Consider the following 25,488-nt stretch of genomic DNA (forward strand, 5'->3'; position numbering starts at 1 on the left):
TACGACTACTATTCATTCCTAAGAAAAAGAAATCGCCAATCAAGGTTTATTTTTTAATTACACAAAGAATACCTATGAACTTTTGTACAATATTTGGCTACATACATGTTTTACAGATGACCATTGTCGGCCGATGGCTGTGGAATACGATCGGGGGCCATTTCGACTTCCAGATCAAAGTAGCTCATTTTATCATACGTGTAATATTCTGTGTTGGGATACTCTCCTGTCTTGCTTGCCCCGGGACCAACTTCTGTCGTGGAAAAAATAATATAAGCATTACCCTATGGTCGAGTATTTTCCAGGACAATTAGCAAAAACAATTAAAAGATTAAGAAATAAAGATCATTAATTCTTCCACAGCCTAGCTTGTCTATTAGAGAGGTAGATCATTTTTAACTGAAGGTTAAATCTAGTATGCTATTCCCTACCTTGGTTTATGATATGCACTAAATATAACATAATTCTGTTGCATATTAAGGTCCTATATAGCAATATAGATCCTAGTAGAGGCAATTATTATTAGAGAAAATTTTACAAGAACAAGGAGTCGTCAAACTTCTACTCCTGCAAATCTGGCCTAAGAGTGGTAATGCAACCTTTAAAGGGACATAAGCTTCCCCCAAGAGGGCTATAAACCACCCAAAATTTTAAACTGTGTAATAAATAACATGCCATTAGTACATACATACATATACCAAGGTACTTCCCCCCCAATTTTGGGGGGTAGCCGACATCAAACAAATGAAAAAAAGGGGACCTTTCCTCTACGTTCCTCCCAGCCTGACAAGGGACTCAACCGAGTTCGGCTGGTAATGCTAGGGTGCCACAGCCCACCCTTCCTGTTATCCACCACAGATGAAGCTTCATAACGCTGAATCCCCTACTGCTGCTACCTCCACGGTCATCCAAGGCGACCGGAGGAAGCAGCAGAGCCTACCGGAACTGCGTCACAATCGCTTGCCATTCATTCCTATTTCTAGCATGCTCTCTTGCCTCTCTCACATCTATCCTCCTATCGCCCAGAGCTTCCTTCACTCCATCCATCCACCCAAACCTTGGCCTTCCTCTTGTACTTCTCCTATCAACTGTAGCATTCATCACCTTCTTTAGCAGACAGCCATTTTCCATTCTCTCAACATGGCCAGACTACCTCAACACATTCATATCCACTCTAGCTGCTAACTAATTTCTTACACCCGTTCTCACCCTCACTACTTCGTTCCTAACCCCATCTACTTGAGATACACCAGCCATACTCCTTAGACACTTCACCTCAAACACATTCAATTTCTGTCTCTCCGTCACTTTCATTCCCCACAACTCCGATCCATACATCACAGATGGTACAATCACTTTCTCATACAGAACTCTTTACATTCATGCCCAACCCTCTATTCTTTACCACTCCTTTCCCTTCACTGCCCCCAACACTTTGCATCCTTCATTCACTCTTTGACATATATCTGCTTCCACTCCACCATTTGCTGCAACAACAGAACCCAAGTACTTAAACAGATCCACCTCCTCAAGTAACTCTCCATTCAACATGACATTCAACCTCGCACCACCTTCCTTTCCCGTACATCTCATAACCTTACTCTTACCCACATTAGTAACTGCAAATATTTAAGGTGGTACAATCATACTGTTAATGATAAAATAGTTTACTTTAATGTATTTTCCGAGACATAATGCTGATATCTACGTAACTTTAGCTTCTCAACTTTAAAATAGAGATGTTTCCTCTCAACACTATCCCACTTTAACTCTCAAAACAGCAAAGCCGGTAAAGTAGGCAGGTTACCTTATACTGTACAGTAATCACTACTAAACAGTGTCTGTCCTTTGCAAAGATAAACAGGTTACCTGATACTGTACAGTAATCGCTACTAAACAGTGTCTGTCCTTTGCAAAGATAAACAGGTTACCTGATACTGTACAGTAATCGCTACTAAACAGTGTCTGTCCTTTGCAAAGATAAACAGGTTACCTGATACTGTACAGTAATCGCTACTAAACAGTGTCTGTCCTTTGCAAAGATAAACAGGTTACCTTATACTGTACAGTAATCGCTCCTAAACAGTGTCTGTCCTTTGCAAAGATAAACAGGTTACCTTATACTGTACAGTAATCGCTACTAAACAGTGTCTGTCCTTTGCAAAGATAAACAGGTTACCTTATACTGTACAGTAATCGCTACTAAACAGTGTCTGTCCTTTGCAAAGATCAAGTTTTATTAACAGGTAAAATTGTTATAATCTAAATGTGTAGTAAATTCAAAACTACAATCGTATCAAGACATCAAAATGCCTTGTTTTGAGGTGTGCATTTACTGCAATTTGATTAAAAAATTATCTATTTGAATCCTTTGTGTTAGTAAAACTTGCGTATCTTTACACAGAAGTGACACTGTTTAGCAGAGATTATAAAGTAACCTAACCTTGAAAGTTAGGTATCCCTATTTTACTTGCTAGGGCCTCTTTGATTAGATGCAAGCTCTAACCCTGGAGCTATTAGCGAATACTATCGCAGAATATTAATGATAAAGCCTATTTCAAATATGAGTCCCATTGCTATAGGGATCAACCGTTGTGGTTTCGAACTCATACTGGCGGGAAGAAACAACTACAAAAGGTCCTAAACTTACAAACCTTTGGAGATACAGATACATATCCAACTGAAATTATAGACCTCAGATATTGTACCAAAAACCAATAATGAAATACTGTACTGTAATAAAACAATATTATATAATTTAATGTACTAAGCAAGATATTTTCAATATGAAAAGGGACTATTTGTTGACTTTTGCAAATGAAAATCATAGGGATGTGAGTTAGGTGAAGCCTTATGTAGGCCAGAATATAACAAAATCTGATTTACAACCAGCCTCCAGAAACTTATCACGCTTGTAAGTTGAGGACTCTATAATCTAAATCAGTACATTGAAGTTTTTAAAGACTTTTATTAACTGACATATCACTGTAGGTGGGGAAGGGGCAGAATATGATAACCAGACAAGTACCAAAGTAATGGTTTATTAAAATTTTGTTTAAAACTGTATTTCAATGAATACTATTTTTGAGTTACATAGGTTAACTACCACAAAGGTTGGGGGGAGTTATAGTGATCAAAATAATTATATATCTAAATATTTTCAAAACTTACTTTAACAAACCTCAATTCGTAATCAAATGTCATTCCATATTTGCAGTTACAGCTAAATCAATATTTAGTACACATCTCAAATTTTTCAATCTATATTTTTCCTAAGTCCGTTTGTTCATTCGTTCGAGATTGCCCGGGCCTTTAGCCCGGATGGGAGCTCTATGACCATCAGTCTTAGCCCCCAACCCACCCTGAGTTCCTTATAAGAGTATACTTTCAGCTTTTGTGAAATTCAGCTGTTAATGAGGTAGCCATTTTGACCTTCACCTAGAACTTGTAGGACCAGTTAGTAAAAGTACTAATGACTTCAATTCCCCCCTCAGGTGAAAGGCTACGTTACTGTCTAGCGATAGACGTTCACTGAAGAACCTCTATCCTTGCTTGGGGGGTACACTCGGGCACACTTCTTGCTTTGGGGTACACTCAGACACAATCTTCTATATCATTTCTCTCTTGTTTTTTTCAAGTTTATAGTTTATATATAGGATATAATTTAAATTTGTTACTGTTCTTGAAATATTTTATTTTCATTGTCTATTCTTCTCGTAGTTTGTTTATTTCCTTGTTTCCTTTCCACACTGGGCTATTTTTTCATGTTGGAGCCCTTGGTTTTATAGCATCTTGCTTTTCCAACTAGGGTTATAGCCTAGCTCGTAATAATAATAATAATGATAATAATAATAATAATAATAATACATACATACATATATATGTCATATACCAAGGTACTTCCCCCAATTTTGGGGGGTAGCCGACATCAAACAAATGAAACAAAAAAGGGGACCTCTCCTCTCTACGTTCCTCCCAGCCTGACAAGGCTGGTCAATTACAAGTAATGGGGTATTTGACACCAGTCCATTTTCCTCCACAAAAAGAGGATGGAGGAGATAATTCTATACAGTAATACCTCGGTTTATGAGTGACTGAATATGACCAAAGGGTTGTGGTGGTCTATTGAAAACGTCCCTTGTCTAGTGATCTGCCAGACTGGGGTTCGAGCCCTGCTCAAGCTCAAATGTTTCTTGTAGTGTTTATTACCTCACCATCCTTGTGAGCTAAAAAAGGGATTTTGACGAAGGAAAAATCTATTTCTGGGCAAGGAACCTGTGTCGCCCAGAGAAATGCTCCTCTAGCACCATTTTTAAGGCATAATTATTGCTGAATATACCAGAGAAAAAAAAGATGCATGGAATGCCAGGAATAAACCTAGCTCGCTCTAGGCCTAGCTGCTATTATCAGCAACCATTGCCTGGCCCTCCCTGGTCCTAGCTTGAGTGGAGAAGTGGCTTAGATGCTAATCATATGTATACTATATATGGTCAGTCCCTAGAGAATTGCCCTGCTAGCTAAGGCATTGTCACTGTCCCTTGCCTCTGCCACTTATGAGCAGCCTTTAAACCCTTTAAATCGGTTTACAGTACAGTATGAGCATAAAAATTTAAATCCATCAGCGAGCATAAATTTCCACGAATTAAAGTTAGGGGGATTATCTGCTTCAAAAATTAAAAAGAATAACTTGAAACTGGTTGGTAAAATGGAAATAAAGTCAATAAATAAATTATAGAATACAAATTCAATTAGCATCTAAACACAGGAATTATTGTTACATTTGTAGCCTTGTTAGCCAAGACAGCAGGATCACGTGGTGGAATACAGTGGAGAGTTGGAGTTGTCTAACCCTAATGTCGTCGGACTAGCAAATTTTCCAACTTCAAATCACACTCTCGGAATACACCTGCTTCATATGGTGGTTGATTACTGTACTATTCATTTAGCTTATCCTGATTTACCAGGACACAACAGAAATTTATGGGAAGAGAAAACAAATGTCTAAACCAGCCAAAATTTGAGAGGCGGGTTAACCCTTTTACCCCCAGGCTATCTGGAACTTTCCAACCCTTAACCCCCAGGCATTTTTTTTTCAAGCACATTTTGCAATATATATTTTTTAAATTGCTCTAACAGCCTTAATTTTCGTCATAGAGAGGTCAGATTGGTCTCATTCTTTTGGAAAATGCCTGAAGTTTCTCATAAAGTTATCAAAAATATGAAAAAAATGTAAATAGCAGTTTTTTTGCAAGGGGGTAAAGGGATGAGTTTTGTGAAACATACCAGTACGTCCATTGGGGTAAAAGGGTTAAGTACTTTTGTACTGCTTGGGGCCAATGTCAAAAGAGCTAGTTTTGATGGCCGACTGACAAGGGTGCCCACTTGAGAGTCATAAGCCAGTAATTAAAACTACTTTGTCAAATCTCAAAAGCCTTTCCAGGTTCTCAGAAGACGATGGTTTGACTTCACGAAGGAACAAAAGTAAGTCCAACTTGTACCCATTGGATTAAACTGTCACGAGGTATCACGACAGAACACTCGCCAACATAAACATTGATAGACGTAACACTTACCATGTCCAGGGTCACTTGGTGTAGCAGGGGAGTTATAGACAAAAGAACTTGCAGTAACTGCAGGTTCTTCAGTTTGAGAAGCAGCTTCTGCAGTCTCCGGTGCAGCAGCAGTTTCAGAAGCCTTTTCACAGAATCCTCGAGCCCTCGGAGAGAGAAGGACGGCTTCAATCTGTTGATATGGAGAGCGTTTTTGTGGTTACAGTATTGCAATAAATTATAAATAAAGTATATATACTCACTAGAGTGAAGAGATCACAAGTTTTTGAAGTAGACTGTATAGTCACTAGAGTGAAAAGATCAATTTTTTAAAGTAATTTGAGTTTTTCCTAGATTACAGATATTACAAACTCAAGCGTTCTAATAGGAGTATGATTTGAAACTCGTCGGTTAAAATTCATAACGAGGTACCGGTAGTTACTGCCAGGTGGCGGGTAACCTCAGGCAACCCGACAATCCCCTGGGCAGCCACTGACCTTAGGCTAGGATTTGCAGGGCTGGTTGCTGAAAGGAATTACTACAGTGTTCGTTGGAGAGCGTTTCTTAAGGGACTAGCCTTTCTGTCAAACGAAAGATGTCTCAACGACAACTTACGAACGAGTGCAAGGACCCTGGCAATTGTATATTATGTCTTGGTGATCTATGCTTTAGTAGGTAATGGACTATAGTCGGGTGTAATAGGGTTGACGATTCTCTCAAAATATTTTGAATGTCTAGGATTCTTTGTATTCCATAAAAGACAAAGAAGTGGGAAAAGATGTAGACATAGAAGAAGTGGGAAAAGATGTAGACATAGAAGAAGTGGGAAAAGATGTAGACATAGAAGAAGTGGGAAAAGATGTAGACGAAGAATAAGAAGAAAAGACATTGTACACAACGATCTCACCAAAACCATTCTCTAAAAGTAAACCAAAAATTGAAACAGTCAGATAAGCGAGGAATATGTTATTTTCATTAGTAAAATAAATTTTTGAATATACTTACCCGATAATAATGTAGCTGTCAACTCCGTTGCCCGACAGAATTCTACGGGAGGGATACGCCAGCTATCACTATACTAGAAGGGGGTGTACTCACCAGCGCCACCTGTGGCCAGGTACTGCAGTACTTCTTGTTGACACCACCTCACTCTTTCCTCGGTCCACTGGTTCTCTATGGGGAGGAAGGGTGGGTCAATTAAATCATGATTATCGGGTAAGTATATTCAAAAATTTATTTTACTAATGAAAATAACATTTTTCAATATTAAACTTACCCGATAATCATGTAGCTGATTCACACCCAGGGGGGTGGGTGAAAAACCAGTGTACAAGACTAAAGGATAGCTAAGTATCCCGTATTTCATATAATCAGTTATCCACAATAACAATGAAATAATAAGTACCTGGTAAGGAAGTCGACTTGAACCGTTACTCTGCCTTTAATAAGTTCGTCTTCCTTACTGAGCGCAGCGTTCCTCTTGGAAGGCTGAATCAACTCAAAGGTGCTAAAGTATACAGGGCTGCAACCCATACTAAAGGACCTCTACACAACCTTTAACCCAGGCGCTTCTCAAGAATGAATTGACCACCCGCCAAATCAAAAAGGATGCGGAAGGCTTCTTAGCCTACCATAACAACCCAAAAACAACAATAAAAGCATTCAAGAGAAAGGTTAAAAAAAGGTTATAGGATTAAGGGAATGTAGTGGCTGAGCCCTCACCTACTACTGCACTCGCTGCTACGAATGGTCCCAGGGTGTAGCAGTTCTCGTAAAGAGACTGGACATCTTTAAGATAAAATGATGCAAACACTGACTTGCTCCTCCAATAAGTTGCATCCATAATGCTCTGCAGAGAACGGTTCTTATTAAAGGCCATCGAAGTGGCTACGGCTCTCACTTCGTGGGTCCTTACCTTCAGCAAAGCAAGGTCTTCATCCTTCATGAGAGAATGGGCTTCTCTAATCAGAAGCCTTAAATAATACGAAACTCCGTTTTTGGACATGGGCATCGAAGGTTTCTTGATTGCACACCATAAGGCTTCTGACTGTCCTCGTATAGGTTTTGACCTATTAAGATAATATTTCAGAGCTCTGACAGGGCAAAGAACTCTTTCTAGCTCGTTACCCACCATGTTGGAAAGGCTAGGGATTTCAAACGATCTAGGCCAAGGACGTGAAGGAAGTTCATTCTTAGCTAAAAATCCGAGCTGTAAAGAACATGTTGCAGATTCGGATGTGAACCCAATGTTCTTGCTGAAGGCGTGAACCTCACTAACTCTTTTAGCTGTTGCAAGGCAGACGAGGAAAAGAGTCTTGAGGGTAAGGTCCTTGAAGGAAGCTGACTGGAGAGGTTCGAACCTAGGAGACATAAGGAACCTTAAGACTACGTCTAGATTCCAGCCTGGAGTGGATAAACGACGTTCTTTAGAAGTCTCGAAAGACTTAAGAATGTCTTGAAGGTCCTTGTTGGAAGAAAGGTCCAAACCTCTGTGGCGGAGAACTGAAGCCAACATACTTCTGTACCCTTTAATCGTAGGAGCCGAAAGGGATCTCTCATTCCTTAGATGTAATAGGAAGTCAGCTATTTGGGTTACAGAGGTATTGGTAGAGGAAACTGCATTGGCTCTACACCAGCTTCGGAAGACTTCCCACTTGGATTGGTAGACTCTACGAGTGGATACCCTCCTTGCTCTGGCAATCGCTCTGGCTGCCTCCTTCGAAAAGCCTCTAGCTCTAGCGAATCTTTCGACAGTCTGAAGGCAGTCAGACGAAGAGCGTGGAGGTTTGGATGTACCTTGTCTACGTGAGGTTGACGTAGAAGGTCCACTCTTAGAGGGAGAGTCCTGGGAACGTCGACCAGCCATTGTAGTACCTCTGTGAACCATTCTCTTGCAGGCCAAAGGGGAGCAACCAGCGTCAGCCGTGTCCCTTCGTGCGAGACGAACTTCTGAATGACTCTGTTGATGATCTTGAACGGTGGGAATGCGTAAAGGTCGAGATGGGACCAATTCAGCAGAAAAGCATCCACATGAACTGCTGCTGGGTCTGGAACTGGGGAACAGTACAAAGGAAGCCTTTTGGTCATGGAGGTGGCAAACAGATCTATCGTAGGTTGACCCCACAAGGTCCAAAGTCTGTTGCACACGCTCTTGTGAAGGATCCATTCCGTGGGGATGACTTGATCTTTTCTGCTTAGGCGATCTGCTGAGACGTTCATGCTGCCCTGAATGAACCTCGTTACTAGAGTGAGGTTTAGACTTCTTGACCAAATGAGGAGGTCCCTTGCTATCTCGTACAGGTTCCTCGAATGGGTCCCTCCCTGCTTGGAGATGTAAGCTAAGGCTGTGGTGTTGTCTGAGTTCACCTCCACCACCTTGCCTAGCAGGAGGGACTTGAAGTTCATTAGGGCCAAATGAACTGCCAGCAGCTCCTTGCAGTTGATGTGGAGTGTTTCCTGTTCCCTGTTCCAAGTTCCCGAGCATTCCTGTCCGTTCAAGGTCGCGCCCCAGCCCGAGTCTGATGCATCCGAGAAGAGATGAAGATTGGGGGTTTGAATCGCTAACGATAGGCCCTCCTTGAAAAGGAGGTTGGTCTTCCACCACAAGAGAGTGGTCTTCATCTCTTTGGTGACAGGAATAGAGACTGCTTCGAGCGTCAAATCCTTGTCCCAATGAGCTGCTAGATGGAATTGAAGAGGGCGGAGGTGGAGTCTCCCTAACTCGACGAACAGGGCTAACGATGACAGGGTCCCTGTTAGGCTCATCCACTGTCTCACCGAGCAACTGTTCCTCTTCAGCATGCTCAGGATGCATTCTAGGGCTTGGCTTATCCTTGGGGCCGATGGAAAAGCCCGAAAATCCCGACTCCGAATCTCCATTCCCAGGTAAACAATGGATAGAGAGGGAATGAGCTGGGACTTTTCCAAGTTGACTAATAGACCCAGTTCCTTGGTCAAGTCTAAAGTCCATTTGAGACTCTCCAGACAGCGACGACTCGTGGGGGCTCTCAACAGCCAGTCGTCTAAATAAAGGGAGGCTCTGATGTTCGATAAGTGGAGGAATTTTGCAATATTCCTCATCAGAAGCGTAAACACCATAGGAGCTGTGCTTAGGCCAAAACACAGGGCTTGGAATTGGTACACAACCTTTCCAAAAACGAATCTCAGGAAAGGTTGGGAGTCTGGATGAATAGGAACGTGAAAGTATGCGTCTTTCAAATCCAACGAGACCATCCAGTCCTCCTGCCTGACCGCTGCTAGGACCGACTTCGTCGTCTCCATAGTGAACGTCTGCTTGGTGACATAAGCATTGAGCGCGCTGACGTCCAGCACCGGTCTCCAACCTCCTGTCTTCTTGGCCACCAGAAAGAGACGGTTGTAGAAGCCCTGGGATTGATGGTCCCGGACTATAACCACTGCCTTCTTCTGTAACAAGAGCGACACCTCCTGGTGTAACGCTAGCCTCTTGTCCTTTTCCTTGTAGTTGGGAGAGAGGTTGATGGGAGAAGTGGTCAGAGGGGGTTTGTGGCAGAATGGTATCTTGTAACCCTCCCTTAGCCACCTGACAGACTGGGCGTCTGCACCTCTTCTTTCCCAAGCTTGCCAGAAGGTCTTGAGTCTGGCTCCTACTGCTGTCTGGAGAGGAGGAGAGTCAGTGTTTGCCTTTTGAAGTCTTGGGACCTTTCCTAGACCTGCTCCTGGAAGAGTCTGGACGGGTGCTTCCTCGGCTGGGGGCTCTGCCACGAAAGGGCGGAATAAACCTTGTAGCAGGAGTATCAGCCACTGGGGTGCGGTAAGTCCTGGGAACTGATGGAGCAACCTTAGCCTTACGAGCTGAAGAGGCCACAAGATCATGAGTGTCCTTTTGGATCAGGGCCGCAGACAAATCCTTGATAAGCTCTTCGGGGAACAAGAACTTAGACAGCGGAGCAAAAAGGAGTTGGGACCTTTGACAAGGTGTGATGCTGGAAGAAAGAAAGGAGCAAAGTTGCTCCCTTTTCTTAAGAACTCCTGACACAAACATTGAAGCAAGCTCGCCAGACCCATCCCGAATTGCTTTATCCATGCAGGACATTAAAAGCATGGCCGAGTCCTTGTCCGCAGGGGAGGTCTTCTTGCTCAGGGCCCCCAGGCACCAGTCTAGGAAATTGAACATCTCAAAGGCACGAAATACACCCTTTAGGAAGTGGTCTAAATCGGAGAAGGTCCAGCAAACCTTAGACCGCCTCATTGCTGATCTACGAGGAGAGTCGACCAAACTTGAGAAGTCAGCCTGGGCAGAGGCAGGGACTCCCAAGCCTGGTTCCTCTCCTGTGGCATACCATACGCCCGCCTTAGAAGTGAGCTTAGTAGGTGGGAACATAAAGGAAGTCTTCCCTAGTTGCTGTTTAGACTGCAACCACTCCCCTAATATTCTTAAAGCTCTCTTAGATGACCTAGCAAAGACGAGCTTAGTATAAGTCGACTTAACAGGTTGCATGCCCAGCGAAAACTCAGATGGAGGAGAGCGGGGGGTAGCAGAAACAAAATGGTCCGGGTATACCTCTCTGAAAAGAGCCAGGACCTTACGAAAGTCAATGGGTAAAGGAGAAGACTTGGGTTCTTCCACGTCTGATGAGGGATCCAGGTGCGCAGCTTCCTCCTCAGAAACCTCATCACCAGAGTGTAGCGAAGTGAGAGGTAATGTAACAGTGGTATGCTGAACAGCAGAATCTGAACAAGCGGGTGCATCAACGCCTGTGGTTTCATCCTCAAGTCTCTGTTGCTGAGTTAAAACCTGAGGTTCAGGCTGCAAAGACTGGTCAAGAAGAGTAGAGGAAGGTAGGCGCATGGGTTGAGGTGGCTGACTCCTAGCATGAGTTTCTTGTCTCAAGAGTTGCGCTTGCTGTAAGGGTTGCGGATGCGCAGTAGCAGGTTCCTGAGGAACGAGTTGAGGTTCCTGAGGTGTGAGCTGCGAGAGTTGAGGTAGCGGCTGCGCAGAACGCAGTTCTTGTCTCGCGAGTTGAGGTTCCTGAGGTGCTAGCCTAAGGAGTAGAGGCTCTCGCCTTGAGGAGTGTTGAGGTCGCTGCAGCGAGTGCTGAGGTGGCTGCCTCATGGATGGAAGAGGTTGTCGTACCTCAAGAGATTGTTGCCTCGCTGGTGGAACCGCAAGCGGAAGCGGAGGAAGTAAGGCATAAGACTCCTGCTCCCATTGCTGAGGTTGCCTTAAGGAAGGCGGAGGTTGCTGCACACCGCTGGTAACTGGCAACTCAGTACGCGGTAAGGTATCCTGAGGAACCTCAACTTCGTACGCCTGGCAGACTGGACTGCGGTGAGGCGGAGCAATCGCAGGAGGAGGTGTAACCTTCTCAGCCTGACACTCGCGCATTAAGACCGCAAGCTGTGACTGCATGGACTGCAGCAAAGTCATCTTGGGGTCGACAGACGCTAAGGTCTGCTGAGGCAAAGCCTGAACAGAAGATGAGGTCTGTTGCGGCATCACCTTACCTCTCTTAGGAGGTGTGCAGTCACCTGATGACTGCGGAGAGTCAGAGCTAATCCAATGACTGCAACCAGGTTGTAGAGCTCTTGAGGTCTGGACTTTGCGTTTGAGAGGTCTAGAGACCTGAGTCCAGCGTTTTCTCCCTGACATTTCTTCTGCAGACGAGTAAAAGACGGGCTCAATCGTCTGCGGGTGGGAGTGACGGTCTCTGTAAGACACGCCCGCAACCACCAAGGATACTTCTGTGCGCCGATCAAGGCCTGCCGAACCCTTTTGCCCTTCGACATTGCTTCTCCCCTGGGCTTGGGAGCTTGCAAGAGGTCCCGGACTGGGAGGACGACTGGCACGCACAGAAGTACCCTCACGCACCACACTGACACTGACACTAGCACTTGGCACCGCACTGACACTAGTACTTGGCACAGTACTGGCACTATCACCTCCCACTGCACTTCTGACCTTAAGTTCTTTGACTTCTGCCATAAGAGACTTATGGTCACTAACCACCGATTCAACTTTGTCACCTAAAGCCTGAATGGCACGCAAAACAACGGACATATCAGGTTGAGCACAAATAGAAGGTTCGGGGGTAGCCACTACAGGGGGAGGAAAAGGTTGAGGATCATGTGGTGAGGAAAAAAGTGAAGAGCGAGAAGAACTCCTCCTAACTCTCTCTCTCTCTAACTTGGTTGAATATTTCAGGAATCGAACAAATTCAAGTTCCGAAAGTCCGGCGCATTCCTCACATCGATCTTCCAACTGACAGGGTCTTTCCCTACAGTCAGAACAAGCGGTGTGAGGATCAACCGAGGCCTTCGGAACACGCCTATTACAAGACCTACATCGTCTATGGGGTGGGGCTTGTGAAAGGTCAGACATCTTGAATCAAAGAGTTAGTCAAGGGGGATTCCAAATCAAGCAAAAAGATTGTTAACCATTAATCAAAACCAAATAAAGCTATCTAAGCTAATTAGAAAAGTTTCCAGTATAGCGAAAGCTGAAATCTTGGAGAAATACTTCACCAAAAGCCGTGAACAATACTCCAAAATCATAAGCGTATCCCAGAACGTCTTGCCGGAAGCACGACAGAGGAAAAAGTGAGGTGGTGTCAACAAGAAGTACTGCAGTACCTGGCCACAGGTGGCGCTTGTGAGTACACCCCCTTCTAGTATAGTGATAGCTGGCGTATCCCTCCCGTAGAATTCTGTCGGGCAACGGAGTTGACAGCTACATGATTATCGGGTAAGTTTAATATTGAAAAAATTATTTTGAATGTCTAGGATTCTTTGTATTCCATAAAAGACAAAGAAGTGGGAAAAGATGTAGACATAGAAGTGGGAAAAGATGTAAACATAGAAGTGGGACAAGATGTAGACATAGAAGAAGAAGAAGAAAAGACATTGTACACAACGATCTCACCAAAACCATTCTCTAAAAGTAAACCAAAAATTGAAACAGTCACATTAAGATGTCAGGAGTAAGTTTGTATTCAATGTTCTGGCTGAGGGAGGGTCTTTCCCACCATCCACCAGCAACTACCGACACCTTGTTATGAATTTTAACAACCAAGTTCCCGCCAATCTGATAACATACTCTCATTATTAAACAATGAGGCTTTGTATTTGTTTAAGGAATAAACATTATACAATAAAACTCACTTATGAAAACATACATTTTCTACCACAAAATAAGCTGAGAATTTTGCTTAAGAGATAACCGTGTTAGTTAGTCTGCGAGTGCTGTTTTCCCCTTATATTTGCATGAAAAACCATTTCTCCTGTTGGTTTTCTTGTTGTTTTGTTGGTTTCTGCTGTTATCAACTTCCGTAATTCATTACTTCTCATTTTACCGCACCCTAAAATCCTGATTCCCACCTGGGGTTCCTCCATTACAGTTGGATGGCGGTAATCGGAAGACGATACTATTGCGGAGGTTAATAATATCAGGATACAATAAAGATGGAAAACTAATAGGGAAAAAATGTTTTTTCTTGCAAAAAATGGTTGGGTGGGACTCTTAACAATAATTTACCAAAAATTGAAATGGCCGATCATGATAGCGGGATGGATATGGGAGACCCAGGCCACAGTGTTAGTATACAACAAAACTTTATAGTGTCTCATAACCTAGAATTATTGGTTTTATTGTAGTTATGGTCGGAAAAGGCTTTTCTACTAAATAAAAAGGCGTTTCCTATAGAAAAACGTCCGTTTTCTTGGAAAAGGACTTATTTTCACTGCAAATAAAATTATTATCTTTTTCTGCGAGCGAAGCGAGTGCACAGTGGAGCAAAAACCCTTAAATTTCTGAAAAATATCCAAGTTCGGTTAATTTGCTGTTTGAAATGAAGGTCAAATTCAGTGAAAGCAAATTATTTACTAAATGAAAAACTATTTAATCCACTCAAAATGTTGTTCTGTCAGTGACTATAATTTTATTGAATGTCATGTTGTTACTAATTTGACATTATACAATTATGCTATAATTATTATGCAGAATAACTACGCATCCCATGCAAGAGTTAAACCAAAGGTCTATTCCAAAGTAATTTTCATAGCCAAACATAGGGAGGGAGATCCGTAAACCAGCGTTTATCTTGTGAGCCCAGCGGAATTATTTTGCCGTCATCAAAGGAGACGTTTAATCCTATTTTACTTAATCAGGTTTGTATAGAAAATGGGTTTACAGTATTTCCTGATTATTTATCTATTGATATTTTCCTGTACAATAGCTCGCATTCCTCTCATTTTAGCATTATCTCTGCTCTCCTTTAAGCATTATCTTGTTGCTCTCCTCTAAGCATTATTTTGTTGCTCCAGTTTCTCCCGCGTGCATAAAAAATTAGGCACCAACTAACCTAAACTTCCTCCTCCTAACCTAACCTACAAGCCACATCCTTACCTACTAGCCTAACGGGAAGGGGAGGATAACGCAACAGTACCCAAAGTGCTACTGTCCTCAGCGGGTTGTGTCCCCAGCGGGCACCTACCCACTGAGGCTAAACATGTTATATAGGGAATATGTAGGGGTGACAAACACCCCTTTTTTTTACCTTTTTATATGTTGGATAAAGTGTGCATGGAAAAATTCATTAAAATATACAAGATAATATTACCGTAGCATTGCTAACATTAGCAATGCCTTTGTAACGTTGCTTATTTTAACATTCCCAGTATATACGTGACTTTGTGACCTGGGAACTCCTAGGTTAGGTTAGGTGGGTTTGTTAGGTTCCGTACCTATTGTTTACTTTTTATATAGTGTAAAACTTATATTGAAAAATTATTTAAAATACGTATGGAAATATCTAGCATTACTATCGCTAGTAATGTCACCGTACCGTTGGCAACACTGTGTATCATTGGTAACGTTGCTAATTTTACCGTTCTCAGTAAATACCTGAGGTTTGTGACCTGTCAACTACTAGGTTAGGTTAGGTGGGTTTGTTAGGTTCCGTACCCTTTTTGTACTATATACATATTGTGTAACCGGTAATATTACCTTAACAATTCGAGTCATCGTTAGTAACACTCTGTATCATTGGTAACGTTGCTAATGTTATCGTTCGGCATACATTCGCGAGTGAAGTTATCAGGATATTACCAATTATCATGTCTGACAAATGGCTCCATTATCTGAAAGGGACATGGCAGGGATGACCCCATTCACTATAGTCCATTTCTTTTATCGAGGCAGATTTGCACCGACTCGCAGCGGTGCCCTTTTAGCTCGGAAAAGTTTCCTGATCGCTGATTGGTTAGAATGATCTCGTCCAACCAATCAGCGATCAGGAAACTTTTCCGAGCTAAAAGGGCACCGCAGCGAGTCGGTGCAAATCTGCATCGCTAAAAGAAATTGACTATAACTTAGCACTTCGGACCCTTTTCGGAAAACGACACCCTGCGAACACCCCTTAGGCTGCCGTACTCATAGTCAGCCGTCATAATACAAAAAGGTGGCCGCTTTTATACATATACCCCCAAATTACCCCTACAGTTTTAACCCCTAATAACAGAACCATTAAAATCCTACTGTTATGGTAAAAGGGCACACGGTAGGCACGGGTAAAACACCGTTGAAGACGGTTGACTTAAATACTTAGAAAATCGTATCTATGGACGGTTTAAGTCTATATTAATAAAACTCCTACATCATACAATACCTTGAAGGGCTTAATAAGGTTAATAATCTGCGGCAACCGGGACATTTTCACTCTTTTGTTGTTCAGAAACCGTCAATTTGGTCCTCCGCCGATCAGCTGTTTCTTGTAGATAATAGATCTGCAATAGAACTAAAGTGGTATCTCAAAGATTGCGTCATTCCGCCATCTTGGAAAGAGACATCAGCATATACATATTTTAGCGTCATGTTTAAATGGTGGAATTATGATTATAAATATGACTAGATAAACTACAATCCTGGTTGGAAAAGCCAGATGATATAAGTCCAAGGGCTCCAAGAAGGAAAATAGTCCTGTGAGGAAAGGAAATAAGCAAATAAATAAACTATATGAGAAGTAATGAACAATTAACACTAAAATATTTTAAGAACAGTAACAATATCAAAATTAATCTTTCATATACGATCTATAAAAACTTAAAAAAACAAGAGGAAGGGAAATAAGAGAGAATAGAGAACTCTAACCCATGACAGTGGAAGACAATGGTACAAAGGCTATGGCACTATTAGGTTAGGATGGGCCTACAAACCATCATTTTATTTTGTTTCAAATAAACGTATCACTGCTCATTTGTTTTTATACCAAATGTTAGATTTATTGTAAATGTATGGTACCTAATTCATGTGACATAACTTTTTTTTATTTTAAATATTTCATCTTTTCGTATAGACGAAGGCCTGTTAGGCCTACAAGGCAAATGCTCTATGCAAAGACTGTGGTGTACATACACCATCATCATTGAACCTCAATGTATCGTTGACCATTATAAAAGGTTAAAGGTGACTGGTTTCAGTTCCGGTTCCATCAGAACAGATGCTCACCAGAATGTCAGCCGGGCAAGCCCAACCTCCCACTGTGGTGCCCTACCACAGCAGTAGCCTCCCCAGTAAACAGCTTAAACTCACGGTCCTGGGTGGGGATCGATCTCTTGCCATGCTCATAATAATGATTCAGCTGCTTGTTATCTGGGAAAGCTTTTTCTTTTCTTTTTGTAGAGCTGTTACAAAACCCAATATCAATTGGTGGTGGCATAAGCTCCCGTTTCTCTATCCAGTTATAGCTGATCTAAGCTCGGACTTATAAATTCCCGATGATGCATCTGATATTGTATCTCAGCCACTTCTTTTTTAGACACTTTTAGATCCTTTCACACTTGTTAATTTGCAATAAAAAACAAGGACACTTAGATTTCCATAATTAGTCCCTAGTTTGTATTAAATATCGTGCAAATCAAATTCATTACAAATTACTTTCATTTATATAGTTTATCCAATTCTATTTTATGAATTTTAGGTAAAAGTGCAAATGAGAAGGAAACTTTTCGGTGACAATTGGAAGTGAAGCAGAGGTCCTCGGTTAGATTTCAACAGTCGTCTTCATCTCCAGCTTTTAAATTAATACTTCTCCATTCATCGTCTTCTACTCCACACTTCATGGTCCTCAGCCATGTAGGTCTTGGTCTTCCAACTCCTCTAGTGCCTTGTGGAGCCCAGTAAAAAGTTTGGTGAACTTATCAATATTGTGGAGTGCAAAGAGCATGACGAAACCATCTCGATCTACCCTTCACCATGATCTCATTCACATATGGCATAGAGGTAAAAGCGAAGACAAACAAGGTGTTACTAGGTACTATAGGGATAATGCAAGACCCTTTAATACTCCCCATAGTGTACTGCATTTATACACGGATGATATTAAACACAAACGGATTTCCCTACTTGACGATAATAAGGCTGTTGTATCAGTGGTACCTTTTTCTTTACTAAAAATAAGAGCCCAGATTACTCACCTGATGAACCGATTTCTTAATTTTTTTTTTATGAAAAGTGTCCCTCTTGATTCAAATAAACCTGCCTTCAATATTGGGCCACCAACTCGTCTTTATTTTGGTACCTTCCTGCTTTATACAGTACATTAATTTTTCCGTTTAATCTTTTCAGAAGACAAATCTCTTTAAATCCACCACTTTCTCTTGATGATGCATTTCAAGTAAACGCTTTCTTCACTTACTATCTTTTTAACCCCCGATTTTGGAATGATTTTCCTAATCAGTGATGAAAGGACTGACAAACCATATTCAAGTACTGAATAGAAAATATAAAATATTCTAAGATCAGTTGTATTAAAATACATCAGTCATATATAAAATACAAAATAAGACTCAAGCACCTTCCACACGAGGGGCAAATACACGGCGGGCAGATTGTTATCAATTTTGTGGTACGGGTGGCAATCATGTGGGTAGATGATGACACAGACGAGGAAGCCACGAGCAAAACATCGAAGTGACCGTGATCCTCGTTAAGGCACTGGATGGGCTCGTGACTAAGGACCGCGTGTCCTGTTGACTGTGGCTGCACTCTACCCGGCATCTGGACCACGTCATACATTTGCCTGCCTGTGCCTAATATTAATGCCTTCCTTGGGCTGTTTGATCCGGTAACACTTTCAAAGCCAGAGAATTAAGGGCAAATCAGACTGGGTCCCCTGCATTTGCCCCTCGTGTGGAAGGGGCTTTATATGAACTTATTGAACAAACAAGAATTCATAAAAACTTTGAACTTCTGAAGTTCCACCATTTAAACCATCAAATCAGGAAGATCATTCCACAATATCGTGGATGGAAACTATTAGTCAACCAAATTGAAATTGTTGGTGGAACAGTTGGAAATTATCACACAGCATCAGAAGTAATTAGATAATGTTCAAATGAAAATGAGGACATTAGAATATTTATATCATAAGTGTTAATAAACATTATAGATGACTACTGTACAATATTTTCCTTTATGATGTAAATATATTGAGGAATTCACGCCACGAGGTGATGGTGTTTATTACTATCGAAAACATTTTTATGTGAGCTCTTTCCTCTGCGAGACATCATAAAATCCATTTTTCTCGACTTGTCTTCTGTTTTTGCCCTTTTTTCCTTGTACTCCCAAGGTTTTCCAAAAGTATTTGCCCTGTCATTACATATTTAATGCTTTTTTCAACAAAGTTTTCCTCTTCATTCATTTGCATCACAAGTTCAAACCATCTTAACATAAAACTTATTTAGATCAACATCCTCTACATAAGTTATGAATTTACCATCGAGGTAGAACACTGTTACTTATCTTGATAAACATACCAGAGTATGCTCAAATAACAGTAGTGTGCACTGCTGCCATCAAAATATCTACGCGAGAGATGGCATGACCAATTCTCAACCTTAAAATTAAGAAGTCAACCTTCTTGTTACTGTAAAAACCATGTAATGTAAGCCCAGGATTAATTGCCCCGATGCTTTTACCTTTCTTTCAAAGAAGGAAGACATCAACCTCTCTTAACATTACCCTAAATTATAGGACTTCATTGATCTTTTAAGTTTTCTGTGAGGAAGACTTTCTTTAGAGCGTCATTTACACACTAATACTATCATTATTATTACTGGCAGAGCTATAACCTTAGTTGGAAAAGCAGGATGCTATAAGCCCAAAGGCTTCTACAGGGAACATTAGCCAAGCAAGGAAAGGAAATAAGGAAATAACTAAATATGAGAATGGACAATTATTAAAATAAAATATTTTAGAAACAGTAACAACATTAAAACAGATACTTCATATATAAACTATAAAACGAATTAAGTCGGCTTGTTCAACATAACATTTGCTGTAAGTTTGAACTTTCAAAGTTCTACTACTACCGAGAATTCTGATGAAATGAAACCAAGTAAAAATGAAGAGTTTTGTGTTATTATTATTATCATCATTACTAGCCAAGCTACAACCCTAGATGGAAAAGCAAGATGCTATAAGCCCAAGGGCTCCAACACGGAAATATAGCCCAGTGAGGAAAGGAAATAAGGAAATAAATAAATTATGAGAATAAATTAACAATATATCATTTTAAAAACAGTAACATCGTCAAAACAGATATGTCCTATAAAAACTATTAACAACATCAAAAACAGATATATAAACTATAAAAAGACTCATGTCAGCCTGGTCAACATAAAAACATTTGCTCCAACAATGAACTTTTGAAGTTCTACTGATTCAACTACAAGGTTAGGAAGATCATTCCACAACTTGGTAACAGCTGGAATAAAACTTCTAGAATAGGATATGCCAGAAGATTGCTGTGGAGAAAGCAATACACATCTAGCCTCAAGAATGTTGATTTTAAGTCTGCACTGTACGCCATCGCTTACCGAGAACGCGTCAATCTCGTCAGGGGACAAAGAAAAGTTTGGGTGATTATGAAGACACTTTTATTATGTACATACCATGGTACAATAAATACTGTTACAAGGTAAGCGTATCATGAAAATAGGAGAAGGTCTATCCTCTACTTGCATTTTCACATTCAGAACCTATAAATATTAATGCAAAATAAATATAAAAATTATAATTGCAATTGCCAAAATTGTGTTCTGTGACTGACTACAATTGCAAGTCATATAACTTCTTCACAACATTTGAGAATTTTTGTTATGTACAATCTATAATCTGAAGAATTAAAACTGGTTAAGCAACACAAAGGTTTTTTTTATTTTTTCACTACATGTCATACAGTAATTCCATCAGGGGGGGTTTTGTGATTGTTTACACACTGGGGTTCCCCCTCTCTCAAACACAACAGTGCATACTGTAGTAGACAAACAGTAAATGGATTTTTAGTGATGCTACAAGAGGAAAAGAGAACTGTGAAACGTTACTCTAGGCTAGTGTAAATGCTCTAAGGATTACAAAGGGCACAACACAATCATGCCCGAGCTTTTCACGAGAGGAGTTCATCGTAAATGACACGCCTATGTTCCCTGGGGCTGCCTCCTGGGGAGTTCCCGCGGACCACATCTAGGGACGCGACCTCCCCGAGTTCTGCCAACAATGTAAAAATCAGGGATTCTTTGACCTAAAAAAAAAAATTTGTCAGTGGCACACTTGCAAAATACCTACAAAGTCAATTAAAACAAGTCAAACTTCCTGCTGACTCCTGAAATAAAAAAAAAAAAAGTTAACAGAAACACCACAAGCCACTGTATACAACTGTTGCTTCTGATTCATCACAAAAAGTGGAATGGGGGAACACATGGTCCCGATTCTTGCACAGTTAATTGTTCCGAGCTATTCTGGGCACTCGTCCACTGCCAAATATAATATTAAATGAGATTTATCATCTAATGGATTGATTGTTTAAGCCACTTAAAAGTATACAACACTTACATTTGCAGTAACATATGTAATAACTAGGTCATATTCAATCTATTAGAAATTTAGTTTCTTCTTTAACCACTTCTATCGATTTACAGTTTCAAAATTTAGAACACCTCATATTGGAGGGTATGGACCATGACTAAAACTGCCAAGGGTCGAAGGGTAGGGAGATCTACCTGCTGTTGGAGGAGCCGGGTAACTCTGGTATGGATTGGGTGGGGCATGGAGAGCTCCATATTGACCCATGGTAGGGGGCTGGGGGGTGGTTGCTGCATGCGGGGCTAGGCTCGGGGGATACTGAGTAGCATATGGGGGATACTGACCGGCATAGGCCGCATATGGACTGGGGGAGACAGACGTTCCGGCTCGGTAAGGAGCTGCATACTGCGAGTATGCGGGTGCCTGGTAAGACGGGAAGGGAGAGGGCGATGTTACTGTGGGGTTTGTGGGAGCAGCACTCGGCAGAGACGATGCAAGGGGCTGCTGGGTGCTGGCTGAATTTATCAAGGACTGTATGTCTGGGTTAAGGGTTGCTTGGTAATCGGGGCGACGGAAGGCACTGGTGCCTGTGGATAACGTGTAGTTGAGGTAGTCAAGGGCCGATGCGTGACTGTGGGGGGAACTAAGGTCTTCTGGAACAGGGTCAAAGGCTTGTGTATTTAGCAAATGAGACAAACTAAGTGGGCTATCAGGTCCCCCGAGTCCTCCACTACGAGAAGTGGGAACCAGCCCACCGCTAGCGTGAGTGAGAGTAGAACTTATGGAGCTTTGAGGAGATTGTTGGATTGGTTGCTGTTGCTGCTGGGATATTTGTGGGCTCTCCGTAAAAGATGGCGAGGGTCCCTGTTGAGAAGTAGGTGTGGTACTCACGCCCGACAGCGATCCGAAACTTCCCGCTGCGGTGCTGAATTGTGCTTGACTGGTCGATGGTAGAAATGAAGACTGAGACGTAAAGGTACTTGCGGAAGATACTCCCGGCTGATGCACGTGGGGAGCCACCTGGGCAACGTTACTTCCTAGACTGGCGCTGGACACAGCGTCCATGGGACCCTTGGACCAAGTGCTATTACTGCTGCTACTACTGCTACTGGTAGTTATGGTGTTGCTGCCAGAGCAGGAGCTATTACTACTATTATTGCTACTACTAATACCACTTGACTGTTGTTGCTGCTGTTGTTGTTGTGAAGGTTGAGTGGGCTGCAAGAAAGGTTGGAAGAGTGGTTGAGAAGACTGGAAGGTTTGCGTTGGGAAAGAAGGTATGTTTGGAACAGTCGAAACAGGGGTCGAAGCTTGACTTGTATTGGAGGAGGTCTCCGGTGGGCCGGGACCACCGGGGGGCAGCAGGTTGCTCATTGACTGTAAAGGAGTCAAGCAGGCAGTAGGTTTATTTGGCGATTTACTAATCTGCGGCCTAACTACGCCGGTGCGTCCGTCGTCGCTACTTGTGACGGAGGTGGGTAAGGGTTTGGTTATTTCGCCCATTCCAAATCCAATAGCATTCTTGGAAGGCGTTCCTAATGACAAGTCATTGGATTGCTGGGATGGAGTGCTCCTTTCCGACAGATTACCTGCATTATTTTCCAGTTCTAAGCCTGAATTATTGACAACATCCCTTCTGTTCATTGTACTTGAATCATTATTTGTCTGTAACATATCCAAGGTGTTTTCCACATTGGCCTCTTTGTTTTCCATATCTTGCCCCATGTTCGGCATCTCAACGGAATTCTCGTTGAAATGATCGCTGTGTCCGGTGCCGTTGTCATCGCTCATCTCATTCTCACTGGCTGACGTTGGCAAGTCATCCAGTTCGTCTTCCAAGCTGTGATCTTTACTGCCATCGTCAAGAGCTTCCATGTTCATCAAGCTGAGAGAGGTTTCGCACTCTTCTGCGGCTTGATTCTTCATGACATCTTCCTCTATTCTCTCCTTGTCTGTCGATGGTTGAGCCCCATCGGTTTTCATTTTCTCTGAAGAGCTGGCTTCTTCTGAAGGTTTCTCTGTTCCCTCTACCTTAGCTTCCTTCTTTTCGTGGGGTTTGCGCAACTTGGCTAACTGCGAGAGAGTAACCCTTTTCGTTATCTTGCTAATTCCACTAGTGCCTGGCAAACCGCTGATGACCTCCAGAGTCCCAGAGCTGGGTGCATCTGAGCCTGGCTTCACTGTAGGGCTGATGGTTATCTTAGGGGTGACAATAGGATTCACTATAGAAGAAGAAGGAAGAGTCTTAGTCGTGGGAGTTACAGTAACCTTGGGGTTGAGTTTGAGATTTCGGACAGCTTTTGCCGTGGAGGTGAGTCCAGGTTTTGTGGCTGGGGTAATGACAACACTTTTGTTCAGGAGTGCCTGGGGAGCTGAACCTCGAGAGGTGACAGGCACAACAATGCCCTGGAATCCTTTACCGCCCCTCCCAACAGCAGGTTTCTTCATGATTCTAACTGGCATTTGACCCTTGGTGATAATATTTCCAGTTGCATATTGCATGGCCATTGGTGGACGGCCTCTTCTGGCTCCTCCTCGTCCGCCGGGATGCTGCATGCGAGGGCGAGGCGTGTTAACTATTGTGGGTACGATGGTCACGCTCCCTTTGTTCAGTGGCAGCCCGAATACTTCCTCTGAAAAATGGGAGACATAATTAGCAAAGGAGTCAAAATAAACTTTCTACGCAGAAAAAGAAACAGGGAAAACCTCTGCTAAGGCAAACACGAGCGGGATTTTTTTACCAGCATAATATACTCAACAAAAATAAGAATGGATTTTGAAGATATTTGAAAAATGAAAAACCAAACCAATATCATCTTTAGGTGTCTGTCAAAACGAAAATGTGGCATAATTTCTATAACACAGAGAAAGACTAATCATCAATACTCACCCAAAGTTATAATAACGTTAACAATTTGAAAATTTTCACGTTTTTTTGTTTCCACAGATTGTGTTATTTTAGTTTTCACAATTTTATCATCAAGTGGAAAAATAAATGAACAAATACACTCCTTGGTAGGGATAAAAAACATGATATACATACACGGTAATATGATATGGAAGGACAAATCTATGGAACAGAAGAAAAAAGTTCAAGGTAGACTGGAAGGCATTTCATGAAGGCAGCATTTAAACCGAGGATTGTAATTTATTAAGAAGTAAGACATGAGTGGAAGCAGTCATAGGAAACTGAAGAAAATGGCAGAATAGGAGACGGACAAAAAATAAGCTGGGAAATTTGAATGCATTTTACAATGTAGTTTTCTGACTAAAATTTTATCAAGACTTCCGTAGGTAGTAAGACTTTCAAATGAAATTTAGTGATAATCAGACAGGCTACAGACACAAAAAATATATTACTTTTAATTTTCTCTTTCATGCATGTACTTAATATTTGTCTAAATAAACTTTATTCTGCTGTTCTTTTATCAAAATTTATCATGGAACTTGGAACAACTAAAGCATCAAATAAATTCTTTGTTTAAAAGTAAATAAAGAGAAAAGTTGGGAGACCCAGGCCTACATGGCTGAGGACTATGAAGCATTAAGTAGGAGATGATGATGAATGGAGAATTGCCAATTCAAAATCTCAAGATAGAGATGACTGGCGAAATCTAACAAGAGGACCTTTGCGTCAATAGGCGTAGGAGGAAATGATGATGATGACATTAAGAAAGAAAGCACGATCACTTACCATTGCCAGGAGGCACTCGAATGGCCACGATCTTGCCGTCTGCAAGACGCAAATAAATACCTTTCTGGGTCTTGATAACCATGACAGACTGTCCAGATTTCAAGAGAATTGGCTTCCCGTCACCAGAATTGGTAGGAATGCTGACCTCTGCAAAAAGTGGATGAAATCTCACTTCACAACAAGTTTAAATATTTTGAAATAAATTATCAGAATAAAATATCTTTCACTGATTTATCAGATACTGATTTGGAAATTAGTAGTTACAATGAAAACATATAAAATAATATTCACTTATATCATGCTAAAATTTACCAATAATATCTTAATGTATATAAAATGAGAGAGAGAGAGAGAGAGAGAGAGAGAGAGAGAGAGAGAGAGAGAGAGAGAGAGAGAGAGAGAGA

The 25,488-nt window shown here is 41.7% G+C and overlaps 2 protein-coding genes across 2 annotated transcripts in view; both read right to left on the reverse strand.

The window, feature by feature from the left end:
* Positions 1-39: 39 nt before the first annotated feature.
* On the reverse strand, positions 40-16,351 carry LOC137638694 (uncharacterized). The gene is made up of 3 exons (XM_068371007.1): positions 16,193-16,351; positions 5,574-5,742; positions 40-253 (listed from the first exon to the last, which is right to left on the reverse strand). The coding sequence occupies exons 1-3, from the start codon at positions 16,235-16,237 to the stop codon at positions 111-113; spliced, it is 357 nt and encodes a 118-aa protein (XP_068227108.1). The 5' UTR covers positions 16,238-16,351; the 3' UTR covers positions 40-110.
* A 4,097-nt stretch (positions 16,352-20,448) lies between these two features.
* LOC137634809 (uncharacterized) overlaps positions 20,449-25,488 on the reverse strand; it is a 59,433-nt gene continuing 54,393 nt past the window's right edge. The window contains exons 13-14 of the mRNA XM_068367361.1: positions 25,085-25,231; positions 20,449-24,023 (exon numbers count right to left, since the gene is read on the reverse strand). Coding sequence (XP_068223462.1) covers positions 21,526-24,023; positions 25,085-25,231 — 2,645 coding nt within the window. The 3' untranslated portion in view covers positions 20,449-21,525. The remainder of the gene's footprint in view (positions 24,024-25,084; positions 25,232-25,488) is intronic.

Source organism: Palaemon carinicauda, chromosome 3 (assembly GCF_036898095.1).
Source record: "Palaemon carinicauda isolate YSFRI2023 chromosome 3, ASM3689809v2, whole genome shotgun sequence".
Lineage (NCBI taxonomy): Eukaryota > Metazoa > Arthropoda > Malacostraca > Decapoda > Palaemonidae > Palaemon > Palaemon carinicauda.

Excerpts from the sequence above, each read along its gene's own strand:
- LOC137638694 (XM_068371007.1), bottom strand. The coding sequence starts at position 16,237 with ATGTCCCGGTTGCCGCAGATTATTAACCTTATTAAGCCCTTCAAG. Across the intron at positions 5,743-16,192 it reads ACCTTATTAAGCCCTTCAAG|ATTGAAGCCGTCCTTCTCTC; the intron begins GTATTGTATGAT and ends CCATATCAACAG. Across the intron at positions 254-5,573 it reads ACCAAGTGACCCTGGACATG|AAGTTGGTCCCGGGGCAAGC; the intron begins GTAAGTGTTACG and ends TTTCCACGACAG.